At 39.1% G+C, this 22665-nt stretch overlaps 1 protein-coding gene across 1 annotated transcript in view; it reads left to right on the top strand.

The window, feature by feature from the left end:
• sorcs2 (sortilin-related VPS10 domain containing receptor 2) overlaps positions 1–22665 on the top strand; it is a 1194681-nt gene that overhangs the window by 1059599 nt on the left and 112417 nt on the right. The window contains exon 11 of the mRNA XM_033609881.2: positions 4215–4317. Coding sequence (XP_033465772.1) covers positions 4215–4317 — 103 coding nt within the window. The remainder of the gene's footprint in view (positions 1–4214; positions 4318–22665) is intronic.

The following is a 22665-nucleotide window of genomic DNA, read 5'->3' on the forward strand; positions in this document are numbered from 1 at the left end:
GGCGGCAAAGAGAACTAGAGAAGTTAGTTAAGGAAAGGAGACAGTTAAGAAAGCAGTGGGAAAAGGCTACAGAAGAAGAAAGGGAGGGAATTAATGTGTTGCAAGAGGAGCTGAGAAGCAGGCTAGCAGTTCTTAGAAGGGCAGAGCATCTCAGGAAAAAGAGGAGGAAGAAGGAACATGTAAGGACAGTTTATTTCAGGGACCCTTTTAAGTTTGTTAAAGGGTTGTTCAGCCAGGAAACGGGAGGGCAGCTCAAAGCAGAAAGGCTAGAGGTTGAAGAATATTTGAGAAATACATATTCAGATTTAGAGAAGAATAGGATAGTAGGTTTCCCATCGGATATCCCTCCATTAGGAGGGATAGAGCATGAGATGGATGTCAGGCCACCTAGGTGGAAGGAAGTTCAGGAGGTGGTCAGGCGTGCAAAGGCTTCTTCGGCCCCAGGGCCTAATAGAGTCCCCTACCGGGTTTATAAAAGTGCACCTGATATCCTTACATTTTTGTGGAAACAGCTAAGAATAGTTTGGAAGAAACAAATTATCCCAAGAGCATGGCGTAGGGCAGGGGGTGTCCTCATTCCTAAGGAGAAGGAGTCTGTGGACCTTAGCCAATTCCGGATGATTTCTCTCTTGAATGTAGAAGGGAAGATTTTCTTTAGTGTACTAGCGCAGAGATTAGCTAGCTACTTAGAAAGTGTTGGACTAAGAGTCTCATCCTACTCTCCAATGTGCTATGTGTGAGCTCAGTCCTGCATGTTCTTTAATGAAGCAATAGGAGAAGATATTCGGTCTCAGTTAATGTAGTTTATTAAGCAGTAAAGGAATAAAATTACAGAGCTCTGGGTCTCAACTTCACGTCCCTGACGAACAACAAAGGTGTGTCAGTTCACGAAGTCTGACCTCCTGTCCTTTCCCTGACCCAGTATATTTGAGCGTAACAGAGTGTCATTGTGCACGCAAGGCGTTGTGCTCTTCTCATTGGCAGTTCCACTTCCTCCTTCACCACACCACGCCCCTGCCTCATGTTAATCTGACTCCTTCCCGCTGGCGGTGGGGGCGTGGTTCCTGTATTGAAAGACAAGAGAACAACACAACGCCCTACACGTGCTGTACCTTACTATCTGTATATCACTTTCTATTCTTTTTACCATATATGAAACTAATTATCTAAGCATTGCGGTATGTGCTCCTCAGACTTCATGTCTCTTCCTCTCCTGTACTTCTCCACTTCTGCAAAGCAAACACATTCAGATCAGCTGAAATCATCTCAGTATTCTCATTGTTCACACATCTAAAACTTATATAGTGAAACACAACTTATAGTAAAACACATAAAATCATTCTATTCCCAACAAAAGGAGTAGCTTAATAAGTGAAGGCATATTTTCAGGATATTAGGTTGTGTCTAAGTACGGCAGGTTTCACAACAGGTTGGCAGAGGCTAGAAATAGGCATCATGGCAGGGTGTACAATTTCTCCATTAGCATTTACTATGGCGATGGAAGTAATCATCAGGGCTTCTAAGTGGGTGGCAGGTGGGGAGAGACGGCAGAACGGGTTGCATCTTCCACCAGTTAGGGCTTACATGGATGACATGACACTGGTGACCACAACAATGCCATGTACAAAGAGGCTACTAGAGAAGGTAAATAAGAACCTCAAGTGGGCCAGCATGAAGATCAAGCCTAGTAAGTCTAGAAGCATCCTGATACGTAGAGGGAAGTTAAGTGATAGGAAGTTTGTCATAGATGATGGGGAATCCCAACAATTAGGGAAAAGTCAGTAAAGAGCTTAAGGTAGGTGGTACAATGTGGAGTTGAATGATGAGGAACAGGTGGTGAAATTTAGAAAAGATGTGGCGGAAGGATTGAATAGAATAGATAAATCAAAACTTCCAGGAAAGTTGAAGTTGTGGTGTTTGCAATGTGGGCTATATCCTAGGTTAATGTAGCCATTGTCAGTTTATGAAATTCCAATATCCGTTGTGGAGAGAATTGAAAGGTCGGTTAGCTCCTATATTAGGAAGTGGTTGGGGGCTCCTAGGTGCCTAAGTAGTGTTGCATTGTATGGAAAAGGGATACTTCAGCTGCCAGTATCTAGTTTAACAGGAATTTAAATGTACCAAGGTCAGGACAGAGCTCTTGTTATCTGTTAGTAAGGACGTGGTAGTTAGGAGTGTGGTTCCAAATCCAACCGAGGGGAGGAAGTGGAACCCAAGATTGGCAGTACAGGAGGCAGAGACAGCTCTTAGGCATGCAGAGATTGTAGGTAATGTTCAGTTTGGCTGGGGAGGCCTGGGGCTTGGCTCAGGCAAACCGGTATGGAATAAAGCAGGTCTCAGAGATAAAAGAAAGCTGGTCATGGAACAGATACGTAGACAGGAGATATTAAGGGGTGCAACGGTAGTGGCCCAGGCTAAACAGGGACAGTGGTTGAATTGGGAAAGTGTAGAGAGGAGGAAGCTTAGTTGGAGGTACCTGTGGAGTATGGAGGAGAATCGTATTAGATTCCTGATAGGGGCTACATAGGATGTGTTACCAACCCCCCAGAACCTGAAACTGTGGGTAAATGGGGACCCATCATGCCCATTGTGTTCAGGTACTGCAACCTTAAGGCATATTTTGTCAGGCTGTAAAGTTAGCTTGTCACAAGGCCGATATACATGGTGACATAACCAGGTGTTGAAATGTTTAGCTGCAGGCATCAAAGGGAAACGAAGACAGGTGAATTCAGAGGGTGTTAAGGATAGGAGTTTAGCAATTCAGTTTGTCCGTGAGGGGGAGAAATATAGAAGGGATAAGGTAGTAAGGAGGCAAGGGTGTGGCCGCCTAGAAGGTGCTTGTGATTGGGAAATGCAAGTAGATTTAGGGGGAAAGATTGTTGTTCCCCAGGAAATAGTTTGTACCAAGCAGAGGCCTGACATAGTGTTGTGGTCAGTGAGTCAACGGATAGTTTATTTCATTGAGCTGACAGTTCCTTGGGAAGACTCAGTGGAAGACGCCTATGAAAGAAAAAAGCTTAGATATGCAGACTTAGGAGCAGAAGCTGAGCAGCGAGGATGGAAAACTAGGATTTGTCCAGTGGAAGTGGGGTGTAGGGGATTCATAGCAAGATCAGCTGTCTCTCTCCTGGGGGAACTCCGAGTGCAGGGACAGAGTGTGAGGAAGACAGTGAAGGAAATGTCAGATGAAGCAGGTAGAGCAAGCCAATGGATATGGGTGAGAAGAAATAATGTCAGTTGGGGGCCAGCAGGGGGAACTACTATGCAGAGTACATAACTCCTTGAGATCAGGTGGAGAGATCCATTTCCTCTCAGGAGGAAATCCAGGAAGAGGAAGGTTATTTAAGTGTGGGAGTGGCCTATTTGAATCCCTTTTGTTTGAGACCATGCTGCAAGGTGAGTGTGTTTGCTAATCCTGTTAGTTAAAGGAGTTTAACTTTAGCTTATATTGGAGTTATGCTATGTAGCGTGTGAGATAGAGTATGGTGAATGTGCTAGGAAAGGTAGTATCAGCACTGTTTCTACCTGGAGCTCGCATGTATGGAGCCTGGGTTTGGTTGAAGGTGGCAGTGCTGTTTGGGCTGAAAAAGCCATGCGTAAGTAAGGTAAAGGAGGTTATTGGGTTGGTGCGGGGAGCAGTGAGACCTGGCATTAGGGGAGTGTCTCTGGGACGCCAGAGATCACTGTCTAGCCTCCTGGAGGTGTCGTGGGACCAACTAGACGAAACACTGGTGAAAGGAGGTTTCCACCCGATGACCCCAAAGACATGTTAGTTATCACTGCTCACTGGTCTGTATAGTTAAGCCTTGCCATAATAGCTTATCATAGAGCTTAGGAGGTTTTTCACTGAGTGCTGATCCTTTCTTTAGAGCACAAACTTCTTGTGTTTTTATTTGAATATTTATATCCTGGTGTCTAGATGAATTCTAGCCAGGGCTACATGAATAAGAGCCCTCAATCTCAATACTGAGCTGTATTTGCAGCAGGATTAGCAGGAGTATCCGTGTGGCAAGACAATAAACATGACTGAGTGAGTGAGTGTCTACAGTTCACCCATTATTTCACTTTAGTGATACTATTTTCTTGTGTTAAAATTCACTGTCATGAGTCCACTGCGAGACAGTTTGTTTGATGGTAGAAGAAATGTATGCACTGTGGTAGAATGACATTTTTATCCTCACATTAAATTCTCTCTGCATATTTGCGTTCTGCAGCCGGACTGTCATCTCCACCTCCACCTGCGCTGGGCGGACAACCCTTATGTGTCTGGGACTGTCCATACCAAAGACTCTGCTCCAGGTCTCATTATGGGTGCTGGTGAGTTTCCAGAGAAAAAATTACTTTTTTAATTTATTTGTCTGCGTGACCTTCTCCGCACCTGATATATTGTTTTTGTTGTCATTATTCCTTCCTTCCTTCTCCTTCTTCTTCTTCTTGTTCTTGTTCTTCTTCTTCTTCTTTGCTGTAAGTGTTTGTACAGCAAAAACTGTATGATGAAAACTCACCAAAATTGGCAAGTGGGTTGCAAATTCCACCCACTACTTAGGACCAAAAATGATACTTACTGACCTCAAGGTCAATAGGTGCTGTAACAATCAAGTTTACATTCTCGCAATTATCTGGCAATTGTCTCTGCTCCAATGGTCTTCTGCTCTAAAAATGTCAAATTTTGTGACCTTTTCTCAATTTTGAATTTGTTCCAGACCAGTGGTCCAATCGTCCTGAAACTCAAGCAGGATCATTTACAGACATTGCTGATCTAACATTATCAAGGACATTTTAAATGTCAATCCATTTTCAAGTTAGCCATTTTCAACCATTTATCTTAAAGTTCAATTGCACGTTAATACTCATAAATCAAACTGGCTGAAGCAATTGAAACTAAACTTGGTGCACATGTGTGGATGCTCTGTACAAGCTTTGCTTAGTAGTCTTAGGATATCCTGCAACTAGAAGGTGCCACAAATGTTAAAAAGTTTATATCTCATTATCAGCTCCAGAGATCATCATTCAAATGCTGCTAAAATTGACACAGACATTCTTTGGATACTAGATATCACATGTTTCAAATGGTGTTCAGATCAATTTGATGGCAAGTCCACAATGATAGTCAGTATCTTGTGGTACTTTGTACTGTATGTACAACTTTTTCAGTTTAATCTATTTTCTTACCAAACGTCACCAAAATATTTGACAATGCACCTGAAACCAGCAGAATGATGTGATTATTTTATTTTATTTTATTTTATTTTATTATCAGAATTTTATTACCAACGATTTGACTGTTGTACACACTTTAAGCTTAAAAAGACAAGAAAAAATCAAGTTTTGCACATGTGGTATTACTACCTCAAGTTATCAGAAGCTGTGTGAGATGCCATGTCTTTCTGGTGGAGCAGTGTGTAAGTCACCTGCTTTTCGGGATACTGAGGTTCAAGGTTTGAATCCCTAGGCTGGCAAACTACACTTTCACTAAAGTCTCTGACAGTACACCAGGAAGCGACAGGTTGTTTATGAACTTTTTGAAGATTGTATCCTCATCAGTTAAATTGTTGTGAATATTGTAAGTCTGGTGACCTCCCTCTCTGCATTCTGTTTCTGAGGCTGGTTTGGCTGTCTGGCTTAGGAGCCAGTGGGCAGGGGTGAAAAGGTTGTCAAGAAACTACCTGCTCCTGGGTAGATCTTCTGTTTCTGCCCAGCTGCTGTGAACTCATGTGGTTTTACAGTTGACATGCCATATCCTATGCTACTTTATTAATTTTCAAACTAAAATTCCCAATCTCCCTTGACAAATCTCAAATATCCAGTTTATTCAACTCAAGTAAAAACAACTTTATTCAATTCATAATTCCTCCTGTGAAAACCTACAATGATCAGCTGATTTGCTCATTGGTCAGGTGGTTGTCTTTTAATTCAAAGGTTACGAGTTTGAATCCCGCTTTTGCCATCCCGCAGGTGGTCTGAATCTTTGCATTTTCCAGGATAATTTTTCACAGAGTGCGACTATTTGTGTATATAAGAGACATGTGATGCATTCCAGATCTTGAGCGAAAAAAAAAATCAGTACAGATGTAGTCATGTGAAGCAAGTTCTCACAGAAGATCATAAGCCACATCTATTGTTTTTGAAAATAAATTTATCTAGGCCTATGTCTGAAGATCATCAGCATATGTGATGCCCACCATGAATAACTTTAAAGAACAGCAAGTGTTTTGAAGAAACAAGAAGAAAGAAACAAGAATTTAAAATGTTTGCAATCTGCTTGGACCCTGATAAATGGCGGTTGTGGCTTTAATGTCAGATGGGTTTTTTTCAAGTCAAGTCAATTAGCCCAATATCACAAATCAGTAGTTTGCCCTAATGGGCTTTGCAGTATGTACAGCATACACTGTAAAAAAAACAAAACAGCACTGGCAGCAAAGTTTCCAAACGGATATTGTAAAATGACAGTAAATAACTATATCACAGAACTACATACAATAACAATACAATAACATACAATAAAAATACAGAGTAGATGTTACAGTCAAAATTAATTAAAATACACATAATCTCTGTAATTTCACGGTATACATTATTTATTTTAGGAAACAGCCAAGTCTATCTACAGTAATTTCATGTTAAAATACTATTTTTCCATGTACAATAACAAAGTTATAATGTATAAAAACGAAGTAGGTTCATAACACTTAAGATAAATATCTGCAAATTTACAGTATTAATCTGTCATTTTAGATAATTAGTATATTAAAAAACAACCATTGGACAGTGGAAAAACAAGCTAAATACATTACAAATACATCAAAAATAGCTACATTTAAGGCCTTTTAAGGTATTTAGTATTTTTCATGTAATTTCCTGTTTTTAATACAGTTCTTTCATGTACAATGACTGAGAAATGATGTATAAAAATGTTATAAATGCATTGAACCAACAATAAATGTCTGCCCATTTACAATATTAATCTGTAATTTTAAAGAATTACAAGATTTAAAAATGTTCGTTGGACAGTGGTTTGTGGTTTCCCCAAGTAGAAAAACAATGACACAATGTATAAACAAAATATGTACCTTTAATCAAATAGGAATTTCTGCACATGTACAGTATTAGTTATTTTAGAGAATTGGACAATGGAAAATTAAACACTGTACATCAAAATACATTAATAGGTATATTTAAAGATAATATCTGTAAATTTATTAAACAATCATTTTAGTAATCTGAACAAATGTCAAAAACTTTCATTTGACAGAAAAACAATAATAGTAAGTCATTATACATTAAAACAGCGAAAGCCAATCTCTGTAAATGTAAAGGTATTCAGCAGTTACTTTATATAATTGTTCAATATAGTGTTTGAATTTCAAAATATTGTTTTTATATGAAAAAAAAAAAAGTTGGAATATTTCAATATTTTAAACCCTGGGCCCAAATGACATGTTTTCAGTCACAATCCCTAATAGCAGAAACCAGATAGCTCCCTGCCCCGCCCATCCAGTAACACTGGAAAGCCCCCACCTATTCTACTGCATGGGCATGAGCAACAATCTATAATAAACTTTTTCAAAACATGACACTCGCAGGTCCGGGTATCATCGGATAATTTGTAATTCATTCGTAATTCAAAAACCAAAAACGGTAAATCTGTTATTTGATTCAAAACAAAAAAACAAGAGTACCCAAGAAAAACGTTTTTGGTGTCAGAATCAAATAACAAAAAAACAATCAAACCCTGCCCATTTTTGGTTTTTGCCGATTTGTTTTACCGTTATTCCTTTTTGGATTGAATATTCAACAGGTCTGCGGACATTCAGCCAATTCGTTTTTGCGTTTGAAACCAAAAACGGAAGTCACGTGGTTTTTTCCTTTTTTCATTTTAAACTAAAAACAAAAAACAAAATCACGTGATCTCTTCATTTTTTTGTTTGCAGTATCGATACTTTTCTTGATAGAACAGAGTGTAAGGAAGCAGTTTTCTGTAAAATGTGCAGATTTGTGTTTTCGTGAGCTGATCGGTACTGAACTAACAATGACTGTAGAATATAATAAGCCTCCCGCCCCATGTGTGTATATGTGTGTGTAGCTTTGTATTTTGTATGGTGTGTGCTGTGTGTTTTTTGCTTTGTAGCCTATTGTTTGTTGTTGTGCTGTTGTATGTTTTGATTGTGGGGGACTGCGGATATAAATTAGCTTTGAGCTAATTCTGGTGCAGTGCATCTTTTATGTTAAAAATTGTACACTGTCCCAATTCTTATGACTAGTATATTTTATAGAAAACTATAGCCTAACCCAAAGATTAGAATAAATTAAATGGTATTACAAATTAAGCTATTTTCTAAAAGTTTACTACCTACTAGAATCCCACGTCGCATGTTAAATAGGCCTACAATGTATCTTAAAGCCTCTGGAAACCCAAATCCACAATAGCCTTCTAACTATGTAATTTAATTTAGGGTCTTATGTACATAATATTAAACATGTAAAAACAATTAGAATTCAGTTTCCATCCAAATTTGAAATATCTGTCTTTTAAGTTTTTGTACATTCTTGAAATTGGGTTTGATTTGGCCGTGGTTATCTCTGAGATTTATTATGCATTAAATTCCAAACCAATCATAAATCATCCGTCAGTTGTCTCATCCCGCCCCCCAGTGGCAGCGCAACAAAACCTTCTGCTCCAGCTAAATCTGCCTCTTTGAGTCTGAGCCAAAACTGAAAGCTCACTGGAATAATCAAGGTGGCATGACAGAAAAATATCTTGATTATCTAAACTAAAACTTTTATTCAGCAGAATGAAAACGTCAGATGACAGATTTTATAGAGCTCAGGACAGCAGTGTTACTTAAAATTATTTTATTGTTTAGTGGAGTCTGAGAAACAGCTTTCTAGTCTGATGTTTAGAAAATACAGATTGTAAACTGGCTGAACCGCTCGGCTGCGACCCAGCAGAGGCTCTGCCTCCGGCGGGCTCCCAGCAGCACTCGAATCAGGTTGACCGGCTCCAGAGCCCAGACAATCCGAGCCAGCGTGGAGCTGCAGGAAGAGGCGGCTTGTGAGCGGCCGGGCTTGCCCCCCAGGCCCGGTTCCGGTGTCGGTTCGCGTGGAGGGGACGTAATGTGCACCCTTCCTCACCCCTAACCCCAACCCCAAGCAGTTAGCTTTGCTACGCATAAACATATCCCCAATCGCAGAGGTGATGCTGCGGGAAACAACACAATTTTAGCCGGAGGGGCAAATTATTCGAGGCGGGCAAATACTTCTACACAACGCCAGAGAGACGGCTGGCCGGTACCGGTCTCTCCCACTTTGAGGGTCTATTCTACGAAGTAACATTAATATGAATCACAAAACATTTTGAAACTTACCATTCAGTGACCACCTGAAAGGAATTATTTTTAGCTGGCAGGGCTTCTGCTTCGTCCTCTGAATCATCAGAGGGCTCAAACTGAGCCAGGGAGATGTCAATCAAAACGAGGGAGCTGTCAATCAGAGCATTATCTGCCACGCCCACTCTGTCCTGGCAAGTGGTCTAAACAGCAAAACGAGCTGTTTTTAAACCAGGTTTTCTAATAGTTATGAATGGTTATTTTCACTCAGACTTTTGTGGATGATTAATGAGACACTCAACTTTGATATAATATATGCATTTTTACTATTTCAAGCTGTGTTTCCAAAGGCTTTAACTATATTTACAATGAAGCTTGATTCTGCACTCCCACATCCCATTAGCCCATATATGAATGTTTACCGTTCCTATGGCAACAAGTGACAGCTGACGTTAGCGTTAGTTAGCTTAGCTCAATCGTCCGTCAAACAATAACCCATAAAATTACAATTCAACATATTTTAACAAAATCAACAACAGCTACCAACAGTTACAGTCCTTACAACCTTAGCTAATGTGTCGTCACAGGTTAGATTGTCAAAATGAAAGTAATAACAGCTTAAATCTCTGAGGAACTACGCTAGCATTAGTGACGGTTGCATCCACTCATATGCAGTTACCTTACGTTACAGTTCCCTCAAACAATATCATGAAGCACAATACAAACCATATAAACAAGTTATCTATTAAGGGTACACTACTGACAAAATCTGAAGGTGCTTAGGTGACATTTACCCACCTGAAAGAATAAATGAAAACATTTTGCTGGTCTTCAGTAGCTTTACTCTAGGTGTAACTGCCAACTCTCGTGCCTTTACTCAAATCAGTTATGCTTTAAATTGAATGGGGGGCATCTGTATGGTATCTGTAAACATACAAAATCGATATCATATGCATAAAATAATGTCACAATTTAGCGGGCGGATACACATAAATACCCTTTATGTCACACATACATTTGCAGTTCTACATCATGACACTGTTGAGAGAGATCATTAGGCTAAATAATAGGGGACCTGACACTAACCCTTGTGGAAATACCATAGTATAAATGTCCTTTACGAAATTAAGACTGTGTAATGAGTTAGTATACTGTACAGGTCCGGCAGAAAATATAACAGTACTGCTAATTCTCAAACAGTTTCAGTTGGATGCTGCATCTCTGCTCACATGTGCCACCTGCTGGTTGTTGTTGCGCACTGCAGCTACTCCTGGATCAATTATTTCACCCCCTTCACTGTGGCTGCGGCATTGAAATGAGTAACATCTGTATGTGAAATGGTTAACAAAGGACGACACAGGCTATTTCCACATATGTAATTAATTAGGCTATTAATTCACACTACGCAACTAAATAATATATCACACATTTTTTGGATAAAATATATTTCATATGCATATCATATGTAGGCCTATTTATTTATTTTATTAGATTCTGTGCTTAATGCATAATGTTGGGTGTTACATTTTTAATAGAATGGCCATTCTACCCATAAATATCATATATATATGTATATATATATATATGATTCTACCCTCTTGGATTTTATTTTGTCGTTTTTACACTTCACTTCCACTTCCTGTCTGCCGACCACGCTACTGTCTGTCCCAAATGAGAAATGAAAAAAGGAATTTGCAAAAACCAAAATTGGTTTTCTGGTTTTTCCTTTGGAAACAAAAAGGAATAGATCACGTGATTTCGTTTTTCGTTTATGGTCTAAAATGAAAAAAGGAAACAAATCACGTGACTTCCGTTTTTGGTTTCAAACGCATAAACGAATTGGCTGAATGTCCACAGACCTGTTCAATATTCAGTCCAAAAAGGAATAACGGTAAAACGAATCGGCAAAAACCAAAAACGGGCAGGGTTTGGTTGGTTTTTCATTATTTGATTCTGACACCAAAAATGTTTTTCTTGGTTTTTTGTTTTGAATGAAATAACAGATTAACTGTTTTTGGTTTTTGAATTACGAATGAATTACGAATTATCTGATGATACCCGGACCCTTGCAGTATAATCATACAGTAATCATCAGTATGTTATCTTGAAAAATATTGTTTAAAAAAAGCTGTGCAGCCCAAAGAAAAATTGCAAATCTGTGACTTGTTTTATTTTTGAATACCATGGAGTTACATGATATGAAATGTATATTTCTGGCGGTGGATAGATAGACCATAGTTATTCACAGAAAAGCATTGCAGATTTTGCTCTTTTCACAGGCCATGTTTATAATAAGTAAACACTACACCAGTTTTATCCTTTAAAGTGATATTCATAACTTTTGTGTTGTACTGTCCATACTGCAAGTCTAAAATATTGAGCAGCTTCTTCAGCAGCTGCTCCTGTGCTCTACAAGTAAGTTATTTTGACTAGATCTCCATATACATTAATTGCAGGGCAAAACTGGAAATAGAAGCATCTTTCATCTATAAGTAACATCAGCATAAGAACTACCTACCTACAAAAAAAAAAAATAATAATAAATTATGTGTATTTGGAGTTTTTTTGAGTTTGGCCCATGTTCCACTTGACAACATGGAGAGGGCGGACTTTATGTCCTATACTACAGCCAGCCACCAGGGGGCGATTGAGATGTTTTGGCTTTACTTGAGGAGCTGTCATGCTGTCCATCATAATGTATTACTAATCTACTATTCATGCTAAGTATGTCAGATTAAGTATGTAGTATTTCAGCTGCATAGTATGTGGATTAGGTATGCAAGAAACGCCCGCATGTATACTAAATTATCAAGGCTTTCTGAGTATGCAGTGTGAGCTCAACTCAATGCATTGCTAGCCTGATACTCAGAATTGCCATTTCGTTTCCCTGTATTATTCAGTCTGACTGTGCTCTCATAGTAGCCGTTAGCATAGCAGCTAAGTGTCAAAGCAATTTCTAAAGATACAAGGTGTTAGGATACATTCAATTTAGGCAATACATATTGTGCGTGAGAAACTGTTGTCAGATCATTTCAAACTGTCTGTTCACTTGCTTGACTGCTGGTGCCTCCTTAATTACCTCCGATTGTCCATCTAGGGAGAAAACAGGCATTTGTTTAGACAATCCATGTAAACCTTTTGGCGTTTTAAAGACAAACATTCATGAGAACTGAAATTATCATTTCTAATTTGAGTTGCTTTTTTATTATCATACATTACCAGAGTATATGCAGGAATCCTGAAGTTAATTTCAATACGTTTTTAAAAGACTTTCTCAAAATATTTTAAGACCTCATCGCCACTTCAAGCTGTAATCAGCAACACATCTTTAACTTACTAAACAGTTGTAGTTTGCAATTAAATCTATAGAGCACAACCATACAACAGAACTCAGATAAGCTGGGAAGGAACAAAGCTCAAAAGAATAAATCAAACCAAAGGCAAGGATTGAACTGAGGAAGAACTGATATATGGAGAGAGAAATTTCCAAAGAGTCAGATTTACACGTGGAGTAATAAGGATTGTTCCAGACGTTCTCGTATAGACTTTTGGCTTGTATCCAAAACATTTGATAAGGACAGTATCACGGTTGTGATGGTTTTATCTACACTCTTGACAAATCACAAGGCAATAACAATTAATGTTTGTCTTTTTCTTGATAAATCTGGATTTAAAAAAGTATCTTATTGGAAAATGAACAGCTCCCTCTTAAATCACAATTGGTGGATGATGACTGAATTTTGATTTTGGGTGAACTATCCCTTTAAATGATGGGGAGAAAGTAAAATTAAGTGAGCTGTAAAGCAAATTTGATGACGTATAAACTGAAAGCAGACTGCCTACATCTTTAATTTAGAAAAATCACAAACCAAATACAACTCTATACTACAGTTAAATATTAATGGAACTGTCACTGAGAATAAAAAGGACATTTAATGTTGATGTTTCTGGTGTAGGAAACAGATAGCAAAAGTTCGCTGTCGCAAGATAATGCGTAACATGCTGATCTGGCAGGCCAAGCGCGCCTGCACATCATTGTTTTTAATAGTCGTGGGGAGGGGGTGGCCTGCTTGGAGTTTGCAAAAAGCACCTAAAGGACTCTGACTGTGAGAAAAACTCCAAGCCAGCTTTCCTATGTCTTTCACTGAGGAGAGGCTTCCATCTGGCCACTCTGCCATAAAGCCCATATCGGTGGAATGTTACAGTGATGGTTGATGGGGCCTGGTGTGGGGGCTGGGTGCTGCCCGCGGGGGGTGTTCTGGTGCTGCACAGTGTGGGCCTGCCCGTTGGTGTGCGGCCGGCGGTAGGGGGCGGGTCGGATGGGCTGGGGGTCCAGCTTTGGGTCTGTGGCGGTCTGGGGGGGTACTGGCGGGGTTGCGGGTTGGCCTGTGCTCCTGCACGTCGGGGTTCGGGGGGGGCTGGGTGGAGCCCGTCGTCCGTGCACCCTGGTGGCACGCCTCGTCCTTCTGCTGGGGGTCGATTTGCAGCGGGCGGTGTGGCCCAGGTCAGGACCACTGCGGGGGCCTGACGCTGCAGTTGCTTGGGGGGCGGGGTTAGGTGGGTGCCCGTTGGGTTTCCTTGGGGCACACCTGGCCCGCTGTCCATGGGTGCTGGGGACCTCGCGGCGCCGGGGTCTGGTTGGCGCCACCTCCTAGCCCCTCCCATCCATCCCTCCAGCCCTCGGGCCGGGCCTACACTGGCCTGGCCTCCTAAACCACATTTAGTTCACTCACCACACATTCCACAGTTTTAATGCACCACATACACTCACTCTTCGAGGTGCAGACCACGGATGGATTGGGGGGCTTCATGATGGGGCAGGCTATGGGACAGTGGTGTCCGGTAGCCCTCCATGCTGCCCCCCGGCCCATTCTTATCTGTTCTCCAATTTTAAAGCACCACATACACCTACATCTTGGGGGACAGATGGGAACAGGTTCCAGGTGCCTTATGGCTGCACGGGCTGCAGGACAGCAGTGTGCTGTAGCCATCAGCCTTGCCCCCACCTGTCTCCTATGTCCCTCAATTTTAATGCACCACATCACACTTATGGGCACTCACATTCACATTCACGGTGTAGGGTTAATGTTTCTCCGTCAGGGATCGGAGAATCATAGTAAGAGGGGGGGTGGTGGGTTTACACACACTGTAGCCCCTGTGTAGCCCGGAGTGTTTTTTCGCTGATTCGGTTCTGCAGGTTCTCTGCTGGTACACTGGAGGCGGGGATCAAGCAGTTTGTCTCACTCGGGATAGATTGTGCTTTTTTGGTTCATAGTTTATGATTGACGCACGATTTATTCGCGTTTAGAGGGAATAAATTTCAGTTATAACGGAAACGTGGGCACAGTTATCTAACGTTATACAAAATACACAGACTAACTAACTAACTGACTGACTAACATAAACAACTGAAAATTGAAAAAAAATTAGCTTGCACCATTAGCTCCGGTAAGGGAAAGCATGAGGGAAAGCGGCTGACCGGAAGTCACGCACAAAAAAACGGCAGTTGATCACTATTTACTTCCGTGTTTGAAAATAAGGTGGATAAGCCGGTTCCGCCGCTGCTGACGCAACTCCTCCTCCATGAAAATATAATAAATAAAATACAATAATAAAAAAACACTACAAAATATTAACTGCCTTTGCCCCTTGCGTCGTGACGCGACACAAATCATGACGTGCTCGCGGAACCAGGAAATCCTCCGAAGGCTAGACCGTCCCATTTCACAACGGTTGAGGCGGCGTTCGGAGGACGCTCCTGCATCCTTGAAGGACGCGGCCGCAAAGGCTACGTCCTTCAAGCACGCAGACCCCAAATCGGGACATAGCTATATAGTGTGTGTGCTTCCCCTCTACACTACACTTACTTGGCATTGCAATTACTGTTCGCGACCTACTTGTAACTCTAAAATGCTGCACTTGTTTTGCCTTGTGGCCCTTTGCTGTTTGTATTTGTGTTAGTGTACTGTATACATTTGCACCATTACAGATGGGTCATGAATGCTATTTGACCGATGAATGGTCAAGTGTAATACGGTGTGCGCACTGATGTAGCCTACATTTTCGAAATACGTTCTGTTATCCATAGTTAAGTGGAAAACAGTTAAGAATGTTTAAAAACACAAACTTTGTAGTTCAAAAGGAAATGTAATCCACTTGTTATGGTTTAAAAGGCTAATGATTCATGATGTGAAATGTAAAGACAGGATAAAGTATTCCATGCCGAGAAAAACTTTACAGTTAAAAGTTTGAACACTTTGTGTTACTGTGATGTATTTACGTAATAAAGATAATGACCACAAAAAGAAATTGAAGTTGATGATGCAACATAGTAATACCTCTCTTTCTGCACAGGTGATGTTTTTTTAGAGATTCTGTGGAAAATTACATGTGGATTTGACATTCAACCTGACGAGGGAGATGGCTAGCCGCCCATGACCCCGATCTCTGCCTTGACCCAAGGAGTTGGATTAAGATCACCTTTTATACGGAGGAGCTCATACATTCTTCCATCTCCATCACTGGGTGTCACACTCCAGTATGATAGTAGTACCACAGTGATCTTTTCCACTTGACTTTTGACTTAGAAAGTACATTTGTCAACTGAAACTGACTTGACTGACTATTTTTGACTTGAAAAACCAAACGGATCACAATAAAGGATCAAGACTAAATTGAACAGTTTATAACAGAAGGAACAAAACTGAACGTAAATAACAAAAACCAGTAGAAATGTGTTATTTTATGTTGTCAGGGACACTTAGTTTCGTCTTTGGATTGTTTTCAGATGATGTTATCTTGTGAAACATTGAAGTAACTGTGTTCTAACTCACTGGCTCTAATTACACATTAGTTACAGTGGTAGTAGACTGTACTTAGACACTAAGGAGGGGATAACAGTGCAAACTTCATAATACAGCCCGGTTCCCCGTAGTTAGCGTGTACCTCCAGGAGAGCTAGAGTGTACTTAGACACTAAGGAGGGGATAACAGTGCAAACTTCATAATACAGCCCGGTTCCCCGTAATTAGCGTGTACCTCCAGGAGAGCTAGAGTGTACTTACACACTAAGGAGGGGATAACAGTGCAAACTTCATAATACAGCCCGGTTCTCCGTAGTTTGGCAATACTCACAGGAGAGGTAGGCTATACCTAGACACTAGTTACAGGGAAATTAAGATCTGCTTAGACACTGATTACAGTTTGTACCTATCTATGTACTGTTTATGTTTTATGATGTTTTATTGTTGTAATTTTGGTTTGCTGCCTTCTTGGCCAGGGCTCCCTTGTAAAAGAGATGTCAATCTCAATGGGACTCACCTGGTTAAATAAAGGATAAATGAAATAAATAAAAATTACTGTACTTACGGAGTATGGATGAGAGGAATAGTGCCTGTCATGTGTTTTCTGTGTAATCACACAAACATTTTATAACTCTGAATGACTCTGTGGATTTATTACTGTATAGTTGTGTTTTGCCCTTGGATGACAGTACGAGACTTCCATAGATGTGCATTTTAGAGAGGTAAGTTTGCTACCAGCCAGCCTGTTATTAGCCAATTTCCATACCGTATACCCATTTCCCAACATATTATTTTTCCAAACCATAATGAATAGTACATCTCTGGAATAGGGGTGAAATTTGCCTGTTGACACTTAGAAAAAGAGAGTTAGAAAGAGAGTTAGAAAGCGAGAGTTACTCAGTATTTCTGTTAAATTAGGTGCAAAGTGAGCGGTAGGTACGCTCTAAGTGAGCAGTAGGTACACTCTAAGTCGCGGGCCGTATTATGTAGTGTTACCTTTACTTTTAAATAAATTTGCAAAAATTTCTAAAATTCTGTTTTCAGTTTGTCATTATGGGATGTGGAGTGTAGATTGATGAGATTAAAAATGAATTTAAATGATTTTAGCAAAAGGCTGCAACATAATGTGAAAATAATGAAGGGCTCTGAAATTTTTCTTAACCCATTGTATCTATTTTACAAGCTAACCAGGGCCGTGCAGACACCTCAAGGGAACGTGTTAAAAAGGGGCACATGGAGGAATATTACACCATTACCACGCACCAACATAATTTACAGCACAACCAACCCATATTCAAACAGAATGTAACAAAGAATCTTACAACAAACTAGGGCTGCGCCATTAATCGAAAAATAATCAAAACCGACATTTAGAAACTCTAATCGACTTAATCTTGCTCATGTCAATTAATGATGGTGTTCACTGTTGCCATGACATTAAAGGTTGAATATCTTTAAGGAATTTGAAAACTTGTCTCCAGTGATCATTTTAACCCAAGCCATGATCTTTTCATAGTTCTAATCAAGTGGGTTTTGTGCCTAAACCTAACTAGACATTAACCACAGCGTCACACCTTAAAACATCATTATTTTCACTCCCTAAGGATACACATGTGTGAAAATATCACAAAATATCCAGGTGTGAGGGCAGTGTAAAATACAAAACGAAACTGTGAAAATACATAATTGTTCATCAAGGGTGGAGATAATCGTTCATTAATCATAATCAAGGTTAAAAGTTAAATTAATCGTGATTTTGACTTTTGCCATAATTGCCCAGCCCTACAACAAACTGTATCATAGTATATCATTGCCCCCTACCTGATGTAACTGGAGAGGGACTATGATTCGTTTTCTATTTTGTGTGTGTGTGTGTATACACTCACTTTGGCTGCGCATGGTGAAGCATCGAGGTGTGTCTGTCATTATTTCCACTAGATGATTCATCAGTTGTTTTTTTATTTGAAAATATATTTCACATTAATTATCACTCACTTCAGGTTGGCACAATTACAGCAGTACATGTCTGCCTTGTGATCCACAAGCCACTGAGCATTTCTAGCAAAGCCAACAATGTGCCACTTTACTTCCAAACTAAGAGAGACACAGAGGAGCAGAAATAAATATTCTCTTTGGAGATTACACTCAGCACATTACTCCTATCAACATTATATTCTTAAAAGTAAGATTTGCTCAAGAGAAAACATTAAACATGTCAATCACAGATCCTGATAATGCTTCTCTTTCCAAAATAGATTCATGCAGTTATATACTGAGTTTTACAGAGACATAAATATGGTCTTACCTTCTTCAGGTCGAAGTCTCCTTTTTTACAGGCATGACATCAATACAAGCAGCTCGCACACACATATGGGGAAACAGGAGAAAAAAAGTCAGCCTGGCTCTGTCCAAAGCTAATAAAAGCTCGCAAATTAACAAATACCAGAAATTCTTTACTCCCAAAATGTCATTTATCTATACAGTCATCATAGTCTTGCTGCACCTCTGGTGGTAATGACTGCCAGTGCATTTCCGCTGAGACAGGAAGAAAGTATGTCCATCTGCACAGGCTTTAATTGCAAGCTCAAATCTAGTTTTATAGATTGGAAAAATGTTATTTGTCCTTACCATCTACATGGAAATAGGACAGTAACTCCAATCTAGTGAAGTACAGTCTTTGTTGTGTCTCATTGGGTTGAGTAGTCATTCTCACTGGGAGTCATCCTCTATCATATATTAAATATATGTAACCCGTCTCCATTTTGTCTCTGTTGTGTCCCGAGTTGGAAAGGAGACGCAGGAGTCAGGACTGGATCTCTAAATCTTTACTTGGCAGCTGTGGCGACAAACAGAAACACACAGAAATTGTGAGCTGTGTGTGAGCTAGAAAAGGCTTTTTAACTTATGAAATGTTACAATAAAATAATCAGTTTTGCACAGTAAAATTAAATTACAAAAAATAACACAAATTGGTCCTTTAGACATGTTAGTTTCTGCTTTCAATGCTTCAGTATTTAAAGTTCAACAGGAAACAAAAAAATAAATGGCATCTGTAATTCTGCTTTTTTAAAAATAGATTAAACAATTAGGCAACTAGAAAACCCACATTTCACTAACGTTACCTTGGTTTAACATTTAAATCCAAATAGACTTACATTCAGCAGGCATCTGTATCATTTAGCAGCAACAACTTGTACAGAGCAATTAGACCCAGAGATTAACACTCAAAACATTTAAACACAAACGAACAAACATCTCCACACCTGTGGCGATAGACAGAAATAAACTATCCTGGTGAAAAAAAGAGCAGACTCTAGCGAGGGAAGACAGCAGTGAGCAGGCTAACTTAGCATGCTAATGCTAGAACGAAACTAATTAAAAAACTTAAATTAGCGATCTCGAGTCTCTGCAGGACTCATGCAGGACAAGTGGGACATTACACAGCAATTTGACCGCATTCAAATCACGAATAACAACTTTTAAGAACATACATCAGCAGACAGCAACACAGTTACGACTAACCTCTGGCCATGTTAGAAAAGGCTTTGACCGAAAGCGCACTTTAACAATTAATACTTTAGCTGTAAAATAAAATGACCCGGCTGCCATCAGTCACTTACTCACAAAACCATACAAAATGATTGCTATCTGCTAACAATAGCTTATGTGATGGTAGCAATTTATTAGAGGGATGCTAATATTTGCTTCAAGGCTGTCCACTCGTGGTATGAAAATGAATTCAAATATTGTTCACGTGCGTTATCTGGGACTCTTACCTCAAACAGAGTTTGGTTGACATGTCCTTTGTGGCTGTCTCATACATCCTCCTTGAAAATCATGCGCCCATGAGGGCACGTCTTTCATGATGTGCATTACTCATGACATGCCCGCTACGAACCTGATTGGACGGACACTAGCGATAATCCTATTTTTCATTCTTCAAACTTGACCGGTTGGTCGTTATGGGCGGGATGAAGCAAACTGGAAATAGGCAACTTTGAAATTTGAATCTGCCTACTAGTCTGAAGTCTGAAGCATGAAGTGACTTAAGTGCATTTCTAATGAAAATAAATACATTATATAATATATATAAGGCTGCAACATGTGTAAATGTGAAAAAAGTTAAGGGGTCTGAACATACTATACATATATATAGTATGTTCAGACCCCTTAACTTTTTATATATACTATATATATATATATATATATATATATATATATATATATATATCCAATATCTCCAAATCTACAGGCATTTCATTGTTGAAAGTCAAAACCTGTCAGAATACAGACTACGTTTTGTAAAACTGCATTATTTAAAGTGCACGTTCCATAAATTAATATTTTAAATTGTCTTTCTACAGTAATGTACAGTTAAAAAACATAAAATCACTTTAACCATGCATGCTAAATAACCTGCAATTTTGTGGAAATAATCACGGATTTCTGTAATTTTATATAAATTTCTTCATTACAATTATTAGGAAAGATCTGTAAAAGGACATCACATATGTAAAATTACATTTGAATATGAAAAAGACATGTTAAGTTGCTTTTAAAAACATAATAATGCAATCTTATTATGGTTAATATTTGTAATTTTAAGGGTAAATGTTTAAATTACTGCTAATGTTAATCTACAGTTATTGTCTTATTGAAAATGGTGATAAACCTGTGTAAAAAAACAAACAAAAAAAACATTTTATACAAAATTACAGTGGAATGTATACCATATAAATGGTAAAAATTTAAATTACTCCCAATATCTGTAAATATACAGGCATTTTATTGTTAAAAAAAGCAAAAATCTGTAAGAATACAGAATACTTTCTGTAAAATTACATTATTTAAAATGTACTTTTTATAAAATAATATACTTTAAGTTGTCTTTATACAGTAATGTGCAGTAAATTAGTCTTGTGTTTGTACAAATACTACTCATTGCCTCTAAAAAAACCATCAAATCACCTTAACCACACATGCTGAATGACCTGCAATTTTATGGAAAACACTACAGATTTCTGTAATTTTACGTACATTTCTTCATTATCATTATCAAGAAAGATCTGTAAAATGACATCACATTTTATGTAAAATTACATTTGAATATGAAAGAAATATGTTAAATTACCTTTAAAACACATAGTAATAATGTAATATATTATTGGTAATTACATGTAATTATAAAGGTAAATATTTAAATTACTGCTAGTATCTGTTAATTTACAGTTATTACATTGTCTTATGGAAAATGGTGGTAAACCTGTAAAAACATACAGAAAATTGTATGTAAAATTAGAGTTAAATGTGTACAAATACAATAAATTGTCATTAAAAAACATAATATTAATGTAATCTTAAATTATGGTTAATTAACTGTAATTTTAAACATAAAACCTAAAATTACTGAAAATATCTGTAAATCTACTAGTATTTCATTGTTTTATTGGAAAACAGGAAAAATTACAGAACATTTCCTGTAAAATTACATTTTGCTTTTACAGTGTACAACACCCTCAACACCCTCGATTCAGATAAGAAAAAAAACACCTCCAACCCGAAACAAAAAACCCCTTTAAAACATGGAAAGAACAGGGAAAAGTGAAAAACAACATGCCTGAGATGACCAACAGCCGAGGACCTGGATTGTTTGATCTGAGATGACCAGTCTGGCAGCTGTGGATGCAGTACCAATGCAGAAAGAATGTCTTGAGTAGTGTTCCAAGGATATGCCTGAAATGTGGCCATTTTTTCTTGCTTCCCTGAGAAAGAGAGGATGTTGAGGTAATGCACTGGTTGCATATGGCTCATATGGGCTGAAATAGGAGTTGAGGCAGAAAATGTAAATAGGAAAAGAAACTCCCAGTTGGTCTGTTTTGCTCTTTCGGAGCATGAATATGAGACAGTCAGAAGTGTGGATGGTAATGTCAGATAGACTGGAATGATGAGAGTCTATCATAGGGGATATGTAGCCTGAGCGTAGAGAACAAATACAGAGGCTTAGAAGGTCAGAGGTGAGTGACAAGCATCTAGCTGTGAGAGTGGGCTCCTGTTTACGCAAGCCTTTGATCAGCAGCTCGTTGAATGTCGTGGCTGAAAATAGAAGGACTGGTGTGGGGTGGAGATCCAGTTCTGGTGTCTGAATTTCTGAAACGAGTGATGAGACAGTGAATTGGCATGTGCATGAACCGCATGATAGCTGGGGAATGAAATTGCCCTTTGTTAAGGATCCCTACGACTGCCGACAGTGTTTAGTATGGACTTCCTAGACCATTCATACCCCCAAAAAATGGCAGTTATGACAATGTGATATAGCTCATGAAGCGCGGATGAGGGAGAGTGGGACTTTGAGTCAAGGGCTTTGAACTCTGTGGGCCATGCAGAAGCGAACCGTTTCCCTCTATGATAACCACCGAAACCTACGGAAGGAGCTGCGTCTGTGTAAAGTTGAACATCCACAGGTTGAGTGATGAAGTCGTCATAGAAGAAAGAAATGCCATTCCAAGAAGAAAGGAAATGTTGCCACAAACACATTTC

The sequence above is a fragment of the Epinephelus lanceolatus genome, chromosome 22 (assembly GCF_041903045.1).
Source record: "Epinephelus lanceolatus isolate andai-2023 chromosome 22, ASM4190304v1, whole genome shotgun sequence".
In the NCBI taxonomy this organism is placed as follows: domain Eukaryota; kingdom Metazoa; phylum Chordata; class Actinopteri; order Perciformes; family Serranidae; genus Epinephelus; species Epinephelus lanceolatus.